This window comes from Arachis ipaensis, chromosome B10, assembly GCF_000816755.2.
Source record: "Arachis ipaensis cultivar K30076 chromosome B10, Araip1.1, whole genome shotgun sequence".
Taxonomy (NCBI): domain Eukaryota; kingdom Viridiplantae; phylum Streptophyta; class Magnoliopsida; order Fabales; family Fabaceae; genus Arachis; species Arachis ipaensis.
In genome coordinates, this window is record NC_029794.2 from 552,319 (window position 1) to 569,720 (window position 17,402).

The 17,402-nt window shown below is 34.5% G+C and overlaps 3 protein-coding genes across 6 annotated transcripts; 1 reads left to right on the plus strand and 2 right to left on the minus strand.

Annotated features, from left to right (window-relative positions):
• Nucleotides 7–6,107, plus strand: LOC107619866 (monosaccharide-sensing protein 2-like). Its single transcript, XM_016322104.2, has 6 exons — nt 7–86; nt 1,298–1,858; nt 2,784–3,283; nt 3,774–4,118; nt 4,713–4,900; nt 5,235–6,107. Exons 1-6 carry the CDS (start codon nt 8–10, stop codon nt 5,683–5,685), a joined length of 2,124 nt encoding a protein of 707 aa, XP_016177590.1. The 5' UTR covers nt 7; the 3' UTR covers nt 5,686–6,107.
• Nucleotides 6,640–11,119, minus strand: LOC107623372. Of its 4 annotated transcripts, none has more exons than XR_002354942.1 (8): nt 10,970–11,119; nt 9,253–10,019; nt 8,948–9,189; nt 8,642–8,848; nt 8,459–8,551; nt 8,275–8,376; nt 7,274–7,691; nt 6,640–7,064 (listed from the first exon to the last, which is right to left on the minus strand). XR_002354942.1 is itself a non-coding variant. In XM_016325606.1 (8 exons), exons 2-8 carry the CDS (start codon nt 10,010–10,012, stop codon nt 6,990–6,992), a joined length of 1,827 nt encoding a protein of 608 aa, XP_016181092.1. In that variant the 5' UTR covers nt 10,013–10,019; nt 10,970–11,119; the 3' UTR covers nt 6,640–6,989. The 4 variants fall into 4 exon arrangements, 2 of the variants coding, with proteins under 2 accessions (XP_016181092.1, XP_016181091.1); XR_002354941.1 differs by having other exon boundaries at nt 8,453–8,551; XM_016325606.1 differs by having other exon boundaries at nt 7,274–7,621.
• Nucleotides 12,148–16,894, minus strand: LOC107623070. The gene is made up of 8 exons (XM_021114389.1): nt 16,754–16,894; nt 15,054–15,952; nt 14,747–14,988; nt 14,446–14,652; nt 14,267–14,359; nt 14,093–14,194; nt 13,003–13,323; nt 12,148–12,606 (listed from the first exon to the last, which is right to left on the minus strand). The coding sequence occupies exons 2-8, from the start codon at nt 15,949–15,951 to the stop codon at nt 12,556–12,558; spliced, it is 1,914 nt and encodes a 637-aa protein (XP_020970048.1). The 5' UTR covers nt 15,952; nt 16,754–16,894; the 3' UTR covers nt 12,148–12,555.

Consider the following 17,402-nt stretch of genomic DNA (forward strand, 5'->3'; position numbering starts at 1 on the left):
AGAAACAATGCAGGAGATTATAATTGTTGCTGCTGCTGCTACTCTAGGGAATCTGCTTATTGGATGGGATAGTTCAACAATTGCAGGTTTGTACGAAATTAATTTTTATTGTTAATTAACTTTCTTTAATCTCATTAGATCAGATCATTAGAAAATAAAATGGAAGACTTATGAACCAGAATTTATAATTTAAAATGGACAATTTTAATTTGGAGACTTTAACTTATTATACATTCTGATGAATAGTAATCACAATGGTGGCAAAAAATTATGTATTCATTAATTTAGGATTTAACACCTCAAGTTGATTCTTAAAAAATACAATAATGAATCAAATTGGTTTTTTCATTAATTAACTAATGATATTCTACAAAATGATTATGTAAGTTGTGTAATCATTGTCTCTAACTAGTTTTTTGGTCAATAAATTTGTTGTAGAATTTGCGAGTTTGTAAAAATAAAAAATTATTTTTGTCATTTCATCGATAAATCTAACTGTATTCAACGATTTTATTAAAGTGAGATGAATCTAGCTCATATGATTCCATCTCTAAGAAATCAATTTAAGACATTGATATTCTAAAATCTATTTTAACTATTAGCAAAAATTCAGGCGAAGTCGATTTCACATGAAATTGATAAGCCGTTAAATAAAAATTTAGTCAAATCAGTCAAATCATCTAACTACTCTCAGGTATCAATTTCACATGAAGTCGACTGCACCTGAATTTCTACCTTAACTATTAGGAGACCACTTTAATAAAGGCACTTAAAATGTCTTTTTTTAAAGACGTTCACACATGTCATGTTATTATTGGACATCCTTATTAAATCGGTTAGTAATTTATTTTTTTATTATAAACCAGAACAAAATCGGTTTATTATAGTAACAATAATAAACCCAATTGTCTGCATTATAATTATTAGACCCGATTTAATCCGATCGAATTATACCATCTAAACCGAATATCTTTAAATTTTTTGATAAAAAGATAATTATATCCCTGATTTTTTGTTTTTCTGACATTTAAATCTCTAAAAATTTAAAAATACAATTAAATCCCTAAAAAAAATTGGGTTTATTGTTATTGCTATAAAAAAAATCGGTTTTATTCTAATTTGTTAAAAAATTTAAAAATAACCGATTCATTAATACGTCTAATAATAATACGACATATAAATGTCTTTACAAAAAGACTTTTTAGTATCTTTATGGGAACATCCTAACTATTAACCCTAATAAATTCTTACTAACTTGTTAATTACAAATTTAATTACCAAAATGCCATGCATGCAGGTGGCATGGGCTACATCAAGAGGGAATTCAAACTTGATCCCACAGTTGAGGGAATGATTGTTTCCACCTCCTTCTTCACCGGCACCATCGTGACGATCTTCTCCGGAAAAGTATCCGACATGATCGGCCGGCGACCGATGCTCATAGGATCATCCATAATGTTCTTCCTAAGTGGTCTAGCCATGTTATGGGCTCCAAATGTTGCCTTCATAGTGTTCTCAAGACTCTTAGACGGCATCGGAATCGCCCTCGCCGTCACGATAACCCCGGTCTACATCTCGGAGATTGCGCCGCCGGAGATCAGAGGCTTGCTGAACACGCTACCGCAGTTCTCATGCTCTTTGGGAATGTTCTTGGCTTACATTTGGATGTTTTCAATGTCCCTTTTGGAATCTCCAAGTTGGAGAGCAATGCTTGGTGTAGTTTCAATTCCTTCTGTTGCTTATTTCTTCTTGGTTGTCTTCTTTCTTCCTGAATCTCCTCCATGGTTGGTAAGCAAAAGTAGGATTTCAGAGGCTAGGAAGGTTCTTCAGAGAATTCGTGGCCAAGAAGATGTTTCAGGTCATCATCCTTAAACTACCTACATAGCTTCATTCACATGCAGTTGTTTTTTATATAAAATTGATAATTGAGAATAATTAAATAACAGTGAAATTTAAATGCAGTTAACTTTACGTGAAATTGATAGCTAAAAGTCGTTAAATAATTTGACAGTAAGTTTGACTAAATTCTTATCTAACAACTCTTAGCTATCAATTTTACATGAAGTTAACTGTACCTGAGTTTCTACTTTAGATCTAATAAATCTCAACTATTATATGTGAAAATTAGTAAAGCTAATTTTAGAAAATAAATAAATAAATAATAACTAAATAAAATAAAAGATAATAAACAATTTTAGTTTATAATCTTATAATTTTAATGGTTGAAAAAGAGAAGAATTATATACTTCTAATTGATGGACAGTTCATATTGAAGAGACTCACCTATAAATTGAGTTTTTCTTTAATTCATTTCAATCAAGTCATCCAGATAAAATAACATAATATTTCTTTGAGTAGTTTTCTCTTATATATGATAGAGAGAAGTGTGTTCTCCTTTTGTCAAGAGAGAGTGTTATTGTAGTCTCCTTGCCAGAGAGAATTTGTAATTCTCAAAGAAGATATTCAATTGTTTCCATATTTTATACAAATTTCTAATTTTTCATCTCTATATTTTGCTGTGTCATTTATCCGGTACCTAACATCATCTTCATATAAACACTGTATATGAATTCTTCTCATATTTAATTAATTATTCTCAACTATGATTTTCGTGTAAATAGTTACTTAATAAATACTCCAAATTTTTTACATTTGATTAGTTTTTGCACACACATACATATAAACACATACAAAACCTGCACATACAAATTGACAGAAAATGATTTTTTGTTTCTACTCAAAACTTTTAATGGTAAAACTAAGATAGGTTTGAAAATGTATAGGAGAACTAGCATTGTTGGCAGAGGGTATGAACCCTGGAGGAGAATCAACCATCATTGAAGAATACATAATAACCCCAGCAGGAAGTACTGAACAAATATCAAACATGGAATCAGCAAAAGATTGCATAAAACTTTATGGACCAAACCAGGGAGTTTCAATGATTGCTCATCCAATCAGCAATGTACATGGTGGCGGTAGCATCCTAGCGCTGTCGCGACAAGGAAGCCTTGCCGGGCAAGCAACCCCCGGCCTCAAGGACCCTATTGTGAATCTCTTTGGTAGCATGCATGAGAGTGATCATCATCATCATCATCATCATGATCTTGCTGCACAAAGCATTGATCAAGGCTCTTTTGGCACCCACCATGACAATTTGCAAGCTCCATTGCTCTCAAGGCAAGGTAGTAGTGTTGTGGATAGGAGTAGATTTTATAAGAGGAGCAGCAGCATGAGAGGAAGTAATGGTAACTTGGCTGCCCAGGGTGAAACCGCCACTAAGGTAAAATTAAAAATTAGTACCTTTGTACGCTTTTTAATTTGAATATGGACGTAACAATGGGGTTGGTCTGGGATATGGAGAACACAGGTGCTTTACATCCGTGTGGTGTTAGAATAACAGAACTCGGACCATGCGAGTTCATCCATGGTAAACGGACGGTCCGAGTTGTTAAAAGGCAAAGAACATGGAGGGTCCGATTTCCTTCTTCCGAAATTCAAATTTTCCCAATTTCAAATTGGACCATCCGATTTATTCTGCAAAATTTTTAAATCAAACAACTCGCAGGGTTCGAGTTCTACATCCTAACACTCACAAAAAGCTGTCCCACAAATTTGTCTTTGTACCCTATAAATCCATATCCGGACACATCATATGCAAGACTTCCATAACCATAAAATTGAGCCTATTTTTGTATGTTTTATATATGTGATTTATGATTAAAAATTTTGTATTTTTATTTGATATTGTTGTTGGAATTTGTGCATCTTAGGCAACAAACATTGGTGGGGGTTGGCAATTGGCATATAAAGCAGTGGATGGAAAAAAGGAAGGAGGGTTCCAAAGGTTGTATTTGCATGCAGACCCTTCCATTGGTGCAGGGTCTCAGCATGGTTCATTTGTTGGGAATTCAGGGACTGATTTGCAATTAGCATTAGAGCGTGGTGAATCATTTCAAGCAGCAGCACTTGTGAGCCAATCAGTTCTTGCTCTTAATAAGGATAACACAATAAAGCCAGAAGCTGTTGCTAATAAAGGATCAGGCTGGGGTGCTCTGCTTGAACCTGGAGTTAAACGTGCATTGATTGTTGGAATTGGACTTCAAGCTCTTCAACAGGTATATTTATTAACAATCATGATACTAATACTCTATATTTACTGTTAACAACTTTGATTATTTGTCTATTATACGCTTGATTATTTTGGCGACTTATTTAGTTTTAAAAAGAAGTTTAATTGTTCTGTCGGTCCTTCTAGTTTTACTGAATTTTCAATTAAGTCTCTATACTTTTTTTCTTTTCGATTGAGTTCCTGTATCATATCAGATTTTGTAATTAAGCCTCTATCGTGGCAAAAACGCTAGAATTAACGAAATATTTCGTTAAACAAAACGAATATGCCTAATACTTGACTGAATATTCTACGTAGTTTGACAGAATATTCAATTAATTTCAATGTTTTTGTCACGGTAGAAACTTAGTTACAAAATCTGATATAGTATAGGGACCTAATTGAAAAGAAAAAAAAAAAGGAATATGTGTATAATATATACAAATCTATAGTGACTGATTTGATAGTTGATTTTTAGTATACATGAAAATTAAATATTTGTAGGGACCAAAACAAAAAGAAAAAAAAATGCATTCTACAAGGACTGAAAATTAATTTATACTTACATTCAATAGTATATAACTTCAAATACATGTTGCAGGCTGCTGGCATAAATGGATTTCTATATTATGCTCCTCAAATCCTTGAGGAAGCAGGTGTTGGGGCACTTCTTTCAAGTTTTGGGATTACTGAAACATCAGCTTCTTTACTCGTAAATGTCATTATAACATTTTCTATGCTCCCTTGCATTGCTCTTTCCATGAAACTCATGGATATTGCAGGGAGGAGGTAAGTTTAACTACAATTTCAAAATTTATTATGTGGTTTAAATTTGCTTTAGCCTTTTCTTGTTGTTCAAGATATTCTTTCATAAAGGGTATTATAAGTTATAATCATATCTTTCTATAGTCTTATTCGATAACTGTTCTAAGTCACAAAATACAAAGATACTGAGATAGTAGAGAGATAGTAAAAATTCGTCTATCTTCTTCGATCAGTTTATGTCTTTAGATCTCTGTATCTTTATTCAGAAACTGACCTCCACTTACATTCTTATATGCAAAATTTAAGGACAAATAATGCATCATTGATCTAAATGAGAATAATTATTTGTGAAATGCAGGGCACTATTGCTCAACACAATCCCCATCTTGATAGTGTCTCTAACAGTACTAGTACTAAGGGATTCATTCCCCATGATTTCTATTGTGAATGCAGCAGTAACAGCAACATGTGTCATTGTCTATGAGAGCATCTTCTGCATGGGATTTGGTGTGATTCCCAACATTATTTGTGCAGAGATTTTCCCAACAAGTGTGAGAGGAATATGCATCTCAATTTGTGCACTCACATTTTGGATCAGCACATTGATTGTCACATCTTCATTCCCATTCTTGCTGCATCAAATTGGACTCACTGGTGTCTTTTCATTGTTTGTTTGTGGTTGCCTCATTTCATGGGTGTTTGTTTACACAAAAGTTCCTGAGACAAAGGGCATGCCTTTAGAAGTCATCATCGAGTTCTTCACCATTGGTGCTAAGCCTGGAGCTGATCCTGCCACCATGGCAAGCTAAAAAGCTCGACGATCGTCGTCTTATTCGGTAATTATCTCAGAACAAGGATAGAGACATTGGAAGACACAACACAAAACTATTTAGAGAAAAAAATAAACAAAATGTTTGTGTCTTTGCTTAACCCAAAATGGGACAATAAAAGAGTTTATAAAGACAAGTTTTCTATTTGTGTCTGAGATCATTGGCAAACAGAACATTCATAATATTATCATTATTGTGATCACAAGGAATTGAAGCAGCAGTAGATATATAGTTTTGAGTCTTTAGTTGATTTTGATTCCAATTCCTATTGAGCGAGTTGAAGATTTCATTGGTGAAATGGAAATATTGGAACCTTTTTGCTGGTATGGATAAGATTGTGTGTCTTTTTTTCCTCCCTTGTACTTTGAAAAATAGAAATTACAATACAAATACTTAAACGACTTTAAGTGTTATGGATTGATAATATTCTAATCAAATTCTTGCACTTATAAAATTTGTAAGTAATAGGTGATTGAGTTAAACTACTTTATTACTAAATATCTATTAAAAAAAATTTAATATTAAACATACATACAAATAATATAAGTAACAAAATTTGTAAGCTTTGTTTGATTGGAGAGTTGCAAAAAAGTAATAGAGGAGAGGGAAGAGAAGTTGCAACTTCCCTGTCTCCCACTATTTTTCCACCACTTATCTCCAACCAAACAATTGAAGTGTCCATTTCCTTGTGTTGGACATTTTTTTTCTTGTGAATGCTATGAAGAATTTCTCCTTGTATGAAGAGTTTGTGGACAAATGAAATCAAGACACGTATGAGGTTGTTAACTTTGCACGACAGAACTTGTCTTATTTAACATTTATTAATTATTGTTAAAATTAATTAATACTAAATAAGACAAATTTAGACCTTTTTTTTTTGTCTTCCTACCTAACATTACCGGTTATACAAATACATTACAATGAGCCATAGTATAGTACAAGTGATAGTTGTTCGAATTGCTTAAATGCCATTTTGTGGTTGATGGTTAGAAGAATATATCAATACCCTTATCAATTACAAAGAATTTTTTTCATCCAATAGTAAAAATAGGGTGACCATGCAGGCATGAAAACATATCCAAAAATTTCAGACCTTCTTCATTCACTACCTTAATACAGATTCTACAGTCCTATACTGCATTTTTTTTCACCCTAAAGTGAAACTCCAACATCAGCAATCACTGAATGATCCCATTCTGCCCTTTAACTAATATCTTCTTGGATATAACAGATTTCATCTCTTCTACCACCGTATTTGGACAATTCATGGCAATCAAGTTCTGTCATTTAGAAGGATTCCCATTGCTTTTCCCAGCATTCCCACCATTAGCAAGTGAGGCCTGAAATGCACGCGTAATCTGAAAAAATAAATAAATAAATAAAAAACCATTAGCTTCCACATACATTTTATTGTAAATTTGTGATACATAATAGGAAAACAAACTTGTCTATTCATTGTTCTGCATAGTTTCTATCTACTCCCATAACTCCCCCTCAAGATTGATATTGTGTACATTCCAAGACTCGAGAAAAACACTATAAAGAACATAATGAGAAGGAGGGTTACCAATGGAGTAAGGAGTGTAGCGAGCTCAGGAGTCATGTTTGGGGTAGCAACATGTTGTAGGACTAGAGTTACAGCATTCTCAAATTCACGTCTACTTTTAGTCTCTCTTTCCAATCGTGCTCGCAGATCTACAATTTCCTGTTTCATCTGAGTAAAGGGGGCACTTTCTAGGCATTTGCCTCCACATCTTGTTTGCTCTTCAGCCTCAAATAATTGTGTTTTGCAGGGTCCTAAACCCAAACCTCTGATTCTACCAGAATGCTCCTCTCCGAGCGCTTGGGCAAGGGAATCGTCTGGTCCAACTGTTGGTGAACAGTTCCCTTCAGTCTCAATACGAGTAATTTCGTCCTATTGTGAACATTCCAGCATTAGTGTTGGGGAAGAGACTGACCAAAAGAATGGAAATGAAATGCGCAAACTGTAAACAGTGGATATTGTTCATTTGTTCAACAGGTTAACGTTGCACTGTAATCCTTACAATTTGTAAAAAGTGTTAAAGCTTAGCAAAGAAGCATGCAAAGCCAATTTTCTCATTCCAACAATTATTATTGGGCAGAGAGAGTAATAGAACGCTGATGCTATGACTTCAAATCCCATATGCACTCCAAATATTTAAAGGCTATAATTAATCATATGATTAACTAAACTACATAGTTTGTAATAATAAAAATAATAAACTAAAAAAAATAACCCAAAATAAAGAGGTGCTTTCAAAATTATAATTTCCTTTATACACAAGCTCCAATTGTTCATTTAGAAGAGAGATTAATCAACAGTTAGAGGACAATTACACCGACCGAGATTATCCCCCCTGCCTCACAAAAACTCAACTAAACTGCAGTCAATTTTTTCCTCAATATTCCCACTTTAGAAGTAACTTTACTCAAGCATACCTTTTGGGCCAATGCTAAAGAGTGGAAAGATATCAAAGTCTAAAATTAAAACCGTGTCTCCTAGAAAAAATGATAAAACAAATTTAAAATTTCTGCAAGAAATCTTACACAAATAGCTCGGATTTCATCGTTTGGATATGATCCATCAGGTCTAGTATGCATGGCAATAAAAACTTTCCCCCTACTAACCGGTTCTCCATTCTCAACTTCCTACACATTTTCAAAACATTCATTAGAACTAATAAAGCATTGGAACAACAGAAAAATAAATATCGACCAATCATACAATCACCATCTCATGCCGTTTCCTTGCTAAGCTCTTGGACCCTAAACGATGCACAACTGATAGTTTCTCCCGACTTTCAGCATTTTTTCTGCACATTTCCTGCAATGTACATACATTAGAGAGGGGGGAGAGAGGGGTGATCAATGTGAAATAATTGTATCGTATAAATCATATAATTGATCTACTTACCACAGTGTTTGGATCCAAACGATAATCAATAAATTGAATCCAGTGATCTCGAGTTATCTCAGGAGGGTGATTAGCATAGTTCTCTTCTTTACTGAGTTCTGGATCATAATATTTATGAAAAACTTCAGATCGATTCTCCTTCCACTTTTCCCCAATCCTTTGGATTATAATCTTCTTCACTAGATCATCGTTTATAATGAACTTATCCTTTCAATGCACAGAAAACGATCAATAAATTAGTTACAAGTTATATGAAGTTTAAAATAAGAAACCTTCGACATAATTGTTACTTAAACTAAGTTTTACCTTTATCTTGCTATCAAAAATCTCCTCCTTAAGATTTTTAGGAACTTTAGGCCAAGACTTATAGCAAATAGGAAGAGCAGCAAAATTGGCACCCAATTGTCCAAGAGCTTGTCCTAAGAGGCCAGCTGCCTCACCAACTGGTTGTTTCCAATCATTAAGTGGCAACACCACTTTGGTGCCACTGGGAAGGTTCCAAAGATCCTTCAATTTCAAATATGCTACTTTTGTAACTCCAGAAGCATCTGTGAGTTATATTTGTCAGAACATCAAATTAGGAAAGAACACAAGACATACCCACAAATTACCTTTTACATCAACAGTCCAAAATTTGCGGTTTTCACGGGTCCGACGTTGAGTTTGGTCAGAAGGGGGATCCTGTGAAGGAACTTCTGAGAATGGTGAGACATCAATTGATGCTAGTGTGGCATGAGAAGTTGGTGGTGGAGCATCAAATGAAGGTATTAGGGCCTCGGGAAATGATGGGGCCTCAGAAGATGATGAGGCCTCGGAGGACGATGGAGCATCAGCTGAAGATGCCGGCACTTGAGTAGATAGTGCAGCATGAATTGATGGTTGTTGAGCTTGTGAAGGAGCTTCCTCCCATGGGTAGTGCCTTAGTTGAGTTTGGGTGGCAAGTGGGGCTTGTGAAGGAGCCACTGTGGAGGGTGTTGATGAGGCTTGAGCTGATGGTGGAGCATTAATCAATGGTTTCTGGGCTTGAAAAGTTGGTGGTGGAGTTTGAGTAGATGGTGGAGCATCAACTGAAAGTGGTAGGGCTTGCAAAGGAGCTTTTGTGCGTTGCCGACGCCTAGGCCAAGATTGGGTGGCTGATAGGGGTTGAGGAGGTTCTTGAGATAGTGTGGCATCAATCCACACTAATGGGGTTTGATTAGGTAGTGGAGCATCATTCAATGGTGGTGGAACTTGAGCAACTGGTGTAGCAGTAGTTGATGGTGGTGGGGCATTAGCAGTTGCTGGATTGTTAGTTGATAGTGGAGGGGATTGAGTTGAAGCTTTATTTCCTCCTTTCCTAGGTGGAACACCGAAACGTGAAACCCTAGGCATAGTACAACTTTGTAAAGAAATTAGTCATGTTGTTTAATCACAATAGCTTATGAGAATGAGAAAATAATTACGAATCTAGTTAATAGTTATTCTGATATAACATACACATAACAACTAGAAAGAAACAAGTTTATCATTCTTGACTAAAGTACAACTGAAGCAGCACCAGCAACAACAATAACAACAAAGCCTTGTACCATTAGGTTGGGTTGGCTATATGGATCAGTTAAGGTTAAAGTAACTTGCTATAAACTCTGTCAAAAAAAAAACTTGCTATGCAGCATATCTGTTCTAGACTCTAGAGACAATAATCAAACCTTGTAACACTGGTTTTTCTTATTTTCTTTTTCCCTACTAGCCATTGGATTACATTTCCATCTACTTTCTTTTTTGCAGCTTGTATAGGTCTTCTTCAATCTGCACGGATAACTAAATCGTCTAAAGTAGAAACCCTCTTATCAACAAAACTTCCTACCTTATTTTCTCCTTAATGCATCCATTCCTAACCATATTTTTTCGAAATTATTCACCCATGAAAATCCACATTCAACAGCTACCACATTAAGTTAAAATATATTCTTAAACAATAAACTTAAGCAAGATGAGGAAAACCTGAATTCTCCAATAGTATAATACAGAAATAACCCTTTTTAACAATGCAATGTAATAGTACTATCTAGTTCTACATATACACATTAATTGCACCTGAGAACGAGAAATAATCAGTTTTATACTTCTGAAGCACAATATCACATTGATCAAGAGCTTCAAAGATCTACAAATTAACTTAATTTCACACTTTTTACCCGAATGCGAAAATTTGAAAGCTTTAAAATCTATTAATCTGAAATTCTGAATATAAACACTATTATATATCTATGAACCCTAAATCCACATTCAAAACGTGTAGAAGCAAAGAAAACAACAAAATTTACAAAACAAAGAATGGAATCTCACAGTGTGGAGCTACAATTGACGAACAACAGCAGAACAGAGATCGAAGCGTAGCGTATCAGTGGAGTTACGAGCTCCACAGTGTGGCAGCTTCGCAGCTTTCAGCGTTTGCTTTTGCCAACGCTTGTGTTCCGTGTGATTAAATTGGAAATGAGGTGTTGTAAATTACCACTTGTTATGTGGTGAGTTTGCAAATCCCTAACAAAGCAAGCCTCATTCTGCTATTTTTAGTAAGTTTCTTATTTTATTAAAAGTTTAATTATTCTATTGGTCTTTATAATTTTATCAAATTTGCAATTAGATTTTTATACTTTTTTTTTAATTGAATCCCTACACTTTAATTTTATAATTAGGTCATTTCTAGATATCTATCGTTAAGAACTTAATTAGATATTTGACTACATATTTTTTGAGAAAAATATTTCATTAATTTTAACATAAACATAATAAAGAGTCAATAAAAAAAAAAGGTATAAAGACTTAATTAAAAATTTGGTAAAACTAAGAACTAACGGAAAAATTAAACCTTATTAATATTAAAGAAGCTAAACAAAAACAAGAAAATATTTTTTATTTTAAACCAATTGAAAGGATAATCAAAATTTACAGACACCTTTTATTCATTGCACTAGCTCTTCCTAGACCTTTTTTTTTTTTTTCAATTTTTATTGAAGGTGGGCGGTAGCATAAAGTAAGATTTTTCATAAATATAAACATTTCAAATTATAAATTATTAGTGAAAATAAGTATCATGGAGGAGGCAATTTACGTGTAGAATAGTTTTATTTTGTTTCATTTATTTTAGGTATTCTTTTCCTTTCTTTTTATTACCTATTAATTTACTTTTTTATAAATTAAATGTGAATAATAGTAATGAATTTTATTTTAGCTAAGATAGTAACTATATAATATACTAAAACTATAAGATTATGAATTTAACAAGTTAACAAATTTTCTTTTATAAACTATATAATATAGCCAACATTTTAGAAAGAAAATTTGTACACCAACTTTTCTTTCTATATCTCCATTACATATATAGTAGGGAAGAATCGAAGATACATAAAACCCAGTGGAGATTTGTTAAAAATTGTAAACAACGGGTATATGATTGTAAACAAACAATGGGGTCTTATATATAGGAAAAATCTCTTCACTTACATAAAAATGATTAAAAACAATTAACACAATCATAATTATTCTTCTAACTTTCCAATTCTACTCGATCGTTTAGAAGCTTTATATTCCAGTAACAGTGCAATCTGAGTCTTCATTCGTAGTTACTTCATAGTTTAGCTTTATACAACAATTCACCAAGTAAATTCTTTCAAAGTAAATCATCAATTTTCTTGGTCATATGATAAGAGGCTATAATATTGTTTGCAAGTTCTTTTTCCCCTTCACATTTTACACTTAGCTTCTCATCATGAAAATTGAACATGCACAAATTGTTTTGCAGTTGGTTTCTCTTACACACTAGCTTCATTTCTCATATTTTACATTAACAACTTTCCAATTGGTCCAGTTCTGCCCTTCACCTACCATAAATAATCATACAAATCAAGTTCTATGAGAAGAACTTCCATTGCTTAGCCAACATTCCCAGCATTATCACATGTAGCTTGAAGAGCACGTGTAAGCTGAAAAAGATACTATCATGTAAGAAAATAGGAGGAAAAGACGTAAACACTAAAAATAGCAAATTAGCAACCACATAGATGCCACAGTACTATATCAAATTAAAACAAATTTGACTTTCTATTGCTAATTTGCATTTATCCAATTGCAAACATGATTCTTATAATATGTGGATCATACATAATAATAGCTTCAAAGGAGCATTTGCAATGTTGCTAAATATCTTAGCACGACTAAAATGCAAAATCTGGGGATTTTAGTTTTGGTTGATTAGGCAAATCTTACATATGTAATTTTTCTACAGTGCAAAATCTGTGGATTTTAGTTTGGTTGATTAGGCAAATCTGTGGATCATAGATTTACTAAAAATCTTAGTGAGGAAGAGGGAAGAGGATTACCAATGGCGTAAGGAGTGCAGCAAGCTCTGGAGTCATGACTGGGGTGGCAACATTTTGGAGGATTAGAGCCACAGTTTTCTGAAATTCAATTCTACCTTTAATCTCTTTTTCCAATTGTGCTCGCAGATCTAGAATTTCCTGCTGCATCTTAGCAAAGACGTCACTGTTTAAGCAACAACCCTCTTTGGTTCTAACTACTTGGGTTGGGCAGGGTCCAAAACCCAAACCTTCAACTCTTCCTAGAGGCTCCTTTCTGAGGGAATCATCCAGAGGAATTGCTCGTGGACAGCTCCCTTCATTCTCAATATGAAGAACTTTCTCCTATTGTCAACATTAGTGTGTTAGTGCTTGATATCTAGCAAAGCGAGATATTAATAATTAATAATAAAAAATAAAACCAACTCCAACTCATAAATGGGGAAAAAAAAAAGTACATGATTCAACTGTGTTAAAATTACACAATAATCCCACATGTAAAAGCAATAAAAATAAATATAAAAGCACAAAGACCCAATACCATGTGTTGGCTGCAAAATCTTGTATAAAACTAAAAGTATTTAAATCTTCTTATAACTCAAAACAGCATTAATAAAACCAGTCAGTCTATAAACTAAAAGCAAATAGGAGAAATCAAGCCAAGTTAAACAGAGACTACTCGATGACCATGTTTCCTTTTATGTACAAGTTTCAATTTCTCCATCTAGATAAGAGAGGAATCAATTTTCGAACAAAATTATAAACAAAGAAATGATTTCCCATGCTACCCAGAAAAACTCAACAACTGATCTGTTGTCAAGCTTTTCCTCAGTACAGTCTCTTTTCCACATAGGTTGAAATGATGTGTACAATAGCACACTATGGCATCGGGTAATCCCTGAGGCCGACTCCTCCTAGTGAGATAGTTTGTTGTTGTTAGATTGTCACTTTTCATTTCGACAAGTAGAATTACTTGGTATTCATTTCAGAAACTTTGCTTATGCTATTACCAGTGCGAGAGAGTCTGAAGGCATATTCATAATAGTAAAATACAAACTATATCTCCTAGAGAAACAGATATTGCCAGTTTATAAACTTCTGCAAGAAATCTTACATGGATAGATTTAGTGGCGTCATCTGCATATGATCCATCACCATTAGCATGCGTGGCAACAAAAACTTTTTCCCTACCAACAGGCTCTTCGCTCTCAACTTCCTACACATTTTCAACATGCTCATTATAGCTAATGGAATTTAAAATGACTGAAAAATAAACCAATTAAACTACCACCATCTCAGATCGTTTCCTAGCTAACGTCTTATGTCCTCCAGGCACTATTGATGATCTTCCTCGAATTTCTGCATTTCGTTTGCACATTTTCTGCAATGTGATAAACAAAAACGAAAACTCAATGAGATTAGTGTGAAATAATTGTACTGCATAAATCATATGATTGATTTACTTACATCAGTATTTGGATCCAAACGATAATCAATAAACCAAATCCATTGAGCCCGGGTTATATTCGGAGGATGATTATGATAGTTTTGTTCTCTGCTGAGTTTTGGATCATAATACCTACGAAAAACTTTAGTTCGATTGGCCCTCCACTTGTCCCCAATCCTGCTTATGATTATCTTCTTTGCTATGTTGCTATTTATAATGAACTTTTCCTTCAAATGCACAAGAAAAAAATTGTGAAATAGTTGCATATTGTAAATCTCATTGAAAAGCTTAGAGAAAAATCTCATTGAAACTTGGTTGAACCTTTATTTTGCTATTGTAAATCTCCTCTTTGTAATGTTTAGGAACTTTTATCCAAGACTTGTAACAAATAGGAAGAGCAGTAAAATCTGCTCCCAATTTTGCAATAGCAAATGCTAAGAGGCCACCCGTCTCACCAACTGGTTGTTTACAATCATCAAGTGGTACGACCACTTTGGTTCCATCAGGAAGATCCCAAAGATCCTTCAATTTCAAATGTACAACTTTTGTAGCTCCTGAAGCATCTGTGAGTAACATTTGTTAGAACATCAAATATGGAAAGAAAAAAGATTATATGCATCCAAATTACCTCTTACATCAACTGTCCAGCGTCTATTGCTTTCACGGCGCCGAGGCTGAATTCGGGTGGCTAGGGGAGCATGTGATGGACTTTCCGGGGATGATGTGGCATCAACCGATGCTGATGAGGCAGGAGTAAGTGGTGATGCATCAAATGATGGTGGTGGAACTTGAGAAGATGATGGAGCATCAATTGGGGCTTGAATAGGTTGCATAATATTAGTTGATGGTGGTGGGGCTCGAATAGATGGTGGAGCATCAGTTGATGGTGTCGGGGCTTGAATAGATGGTGGAGCTTCAGTTGACGGTGGTAGGGTCTGGGAAGAAATTTCCATATATTGGCGGCGTTGTAGCCGAGTTCTAAAGGGTAGTTGAAATTGAGAAGGCGTTTCCAAGGATGGTGTGGCATCAGTTGATGGTGGTGAGGCCTGTGTCGATGGTGGAGCATTAGTTGAATGTGGTCGGGCCTGTGAAGGAGCTTCCTTGTATTGGCGGCTCCGAGCCCGTGCTTGGGTGGCAGGTGGGCCATTTGAAGGCGCTTCCATTGGTGTTGTGAAGTCATGCAATGTTGATGTGGTTTGAGTAAATGTTCTAACATCATTCGATGGTGGTGGGACCTGAGAAGAAGATGGAGCTCCGAATGATGATGGTGGGACTTCAGAAAAAGCATCTAAGTATTGGCGGAGCCGGAGCCATGAATGGGTGGCCGGTGGGGCTTGTAGAAGAGCCTCTGCAGATGATGTGGCATCAAGCCATGTAGATGGAGGCAAAGAGGAAGATGAGGCATCAATAGTTGGTGGTGGGTCTTGAGTAGATGGTGGAGAATCAATCAACGGTGAAGGTTCTTGCATAGAAGATTTATTTCCACCTCTTTTTCTTGGACGACCAAAGCGTGCAACTCGAGGCATGCTGCAAATCTGGGCAGAAATTAATCGTGAAGTTTTCTCACAAAAGCTTGAGAATGATACAATAACTACTAGTCCAATTGTTTAGCTATAACATATAGTAAATACAGTACCTATGAAGGAAAACTTTTCATTCTTAAGTAGTGTACACTAACACAACCAATGAATCAATGAACATCATCCCTTTCTAGTAAACCATGTCTACATACAAATCATTAGAATTCAAATATTTTGGAATGGTTTTATCAGCAAATGGTTAACTCCCTTAACTTGTTGCATTGCCATTTTGCTTTCCACTAGGGGAAAATGAATTTATCAAAATCCTAAATAGAATGCTATTCTTAATCCAGCTCCTATTTGTGATCCAAAATATGCAAAAATGCAAACCATCATTCCCAACATTTGAATGAATAAATAGACCACATGCTCTTCAAGGAACCATTACTAGGCTCATTGAATGGATAAATTTCAGTAATTGGCTTTTAGTAACAACTAACATGTTTTTCAAAGCGACGGATTGTAATGTAACTTTCAGTTGTGCCCTAATTTAATGTATAACTAGCATAGCAATTCAAGCTTTCAGAAACACATTTCTCTTCTAGAAATGCTTCTGACCCTACCGAACAGCAAATTAAATTTTTTGATAAGTAGCTTGAACTTTATTCTCACTGCATGCACTATCACAAATCACAGTGTTTCATATACGCAGCTGAAAACACAAATCAACAAAGTAAAAGAACGAAATTTCCTACAATCAGAACCTAAAGAAAGAGAAAGAACACGACAATGGTAGATCAAAACTCACGTGACGGAAAATCGACGAGCAGATAGCTGGTGAAAGCGTTGCGAGCTCTGCGAAGAAGAACTCGACACTCCACAGTGTGGAGCGAAAAAAGTGAGATTTGCGAAGCTTTCACTTACCACGCTTTTTAGGGTTCCGCTAACGTTACCTCTGTGTGTGGGGTTTAAAAAAACTAAAAAGTGTTGTCGTAATTTTCCAACTTTTTAGGGGTCAGTTTGCAAATCCTTAACAAAGGAGACCTCACTAATAATCTCATTTTAGTCTCTCAAATTTAATTGATTAGCCAATTTAATCTCAGTTTTTAAAATTACTAACTTAATGAGTCCATCACTTATGAAAAGTGAAAACACAAACTTCCTAATCTATCAATGTTAATGCAATATTAATATAAATAGTTAAATATCACTAATTAATATGATATACGAAATTACTTCATACACTTTAATTAATCTATACTAATGTTAAGATAATTCAATTCTATAAATTACTTTTGAATATTATTGATCACAATTCAAAAATATCAACTTGAAGTTGCTGTTAATCTGTTATAGTACCACAACAGTACTTATAGTATTTAAAAATATAATATTTAGTTGTGAAATGAAATTAACTATTGCAATTATGTCTTTTGAAATTGTATAAATTATATTCT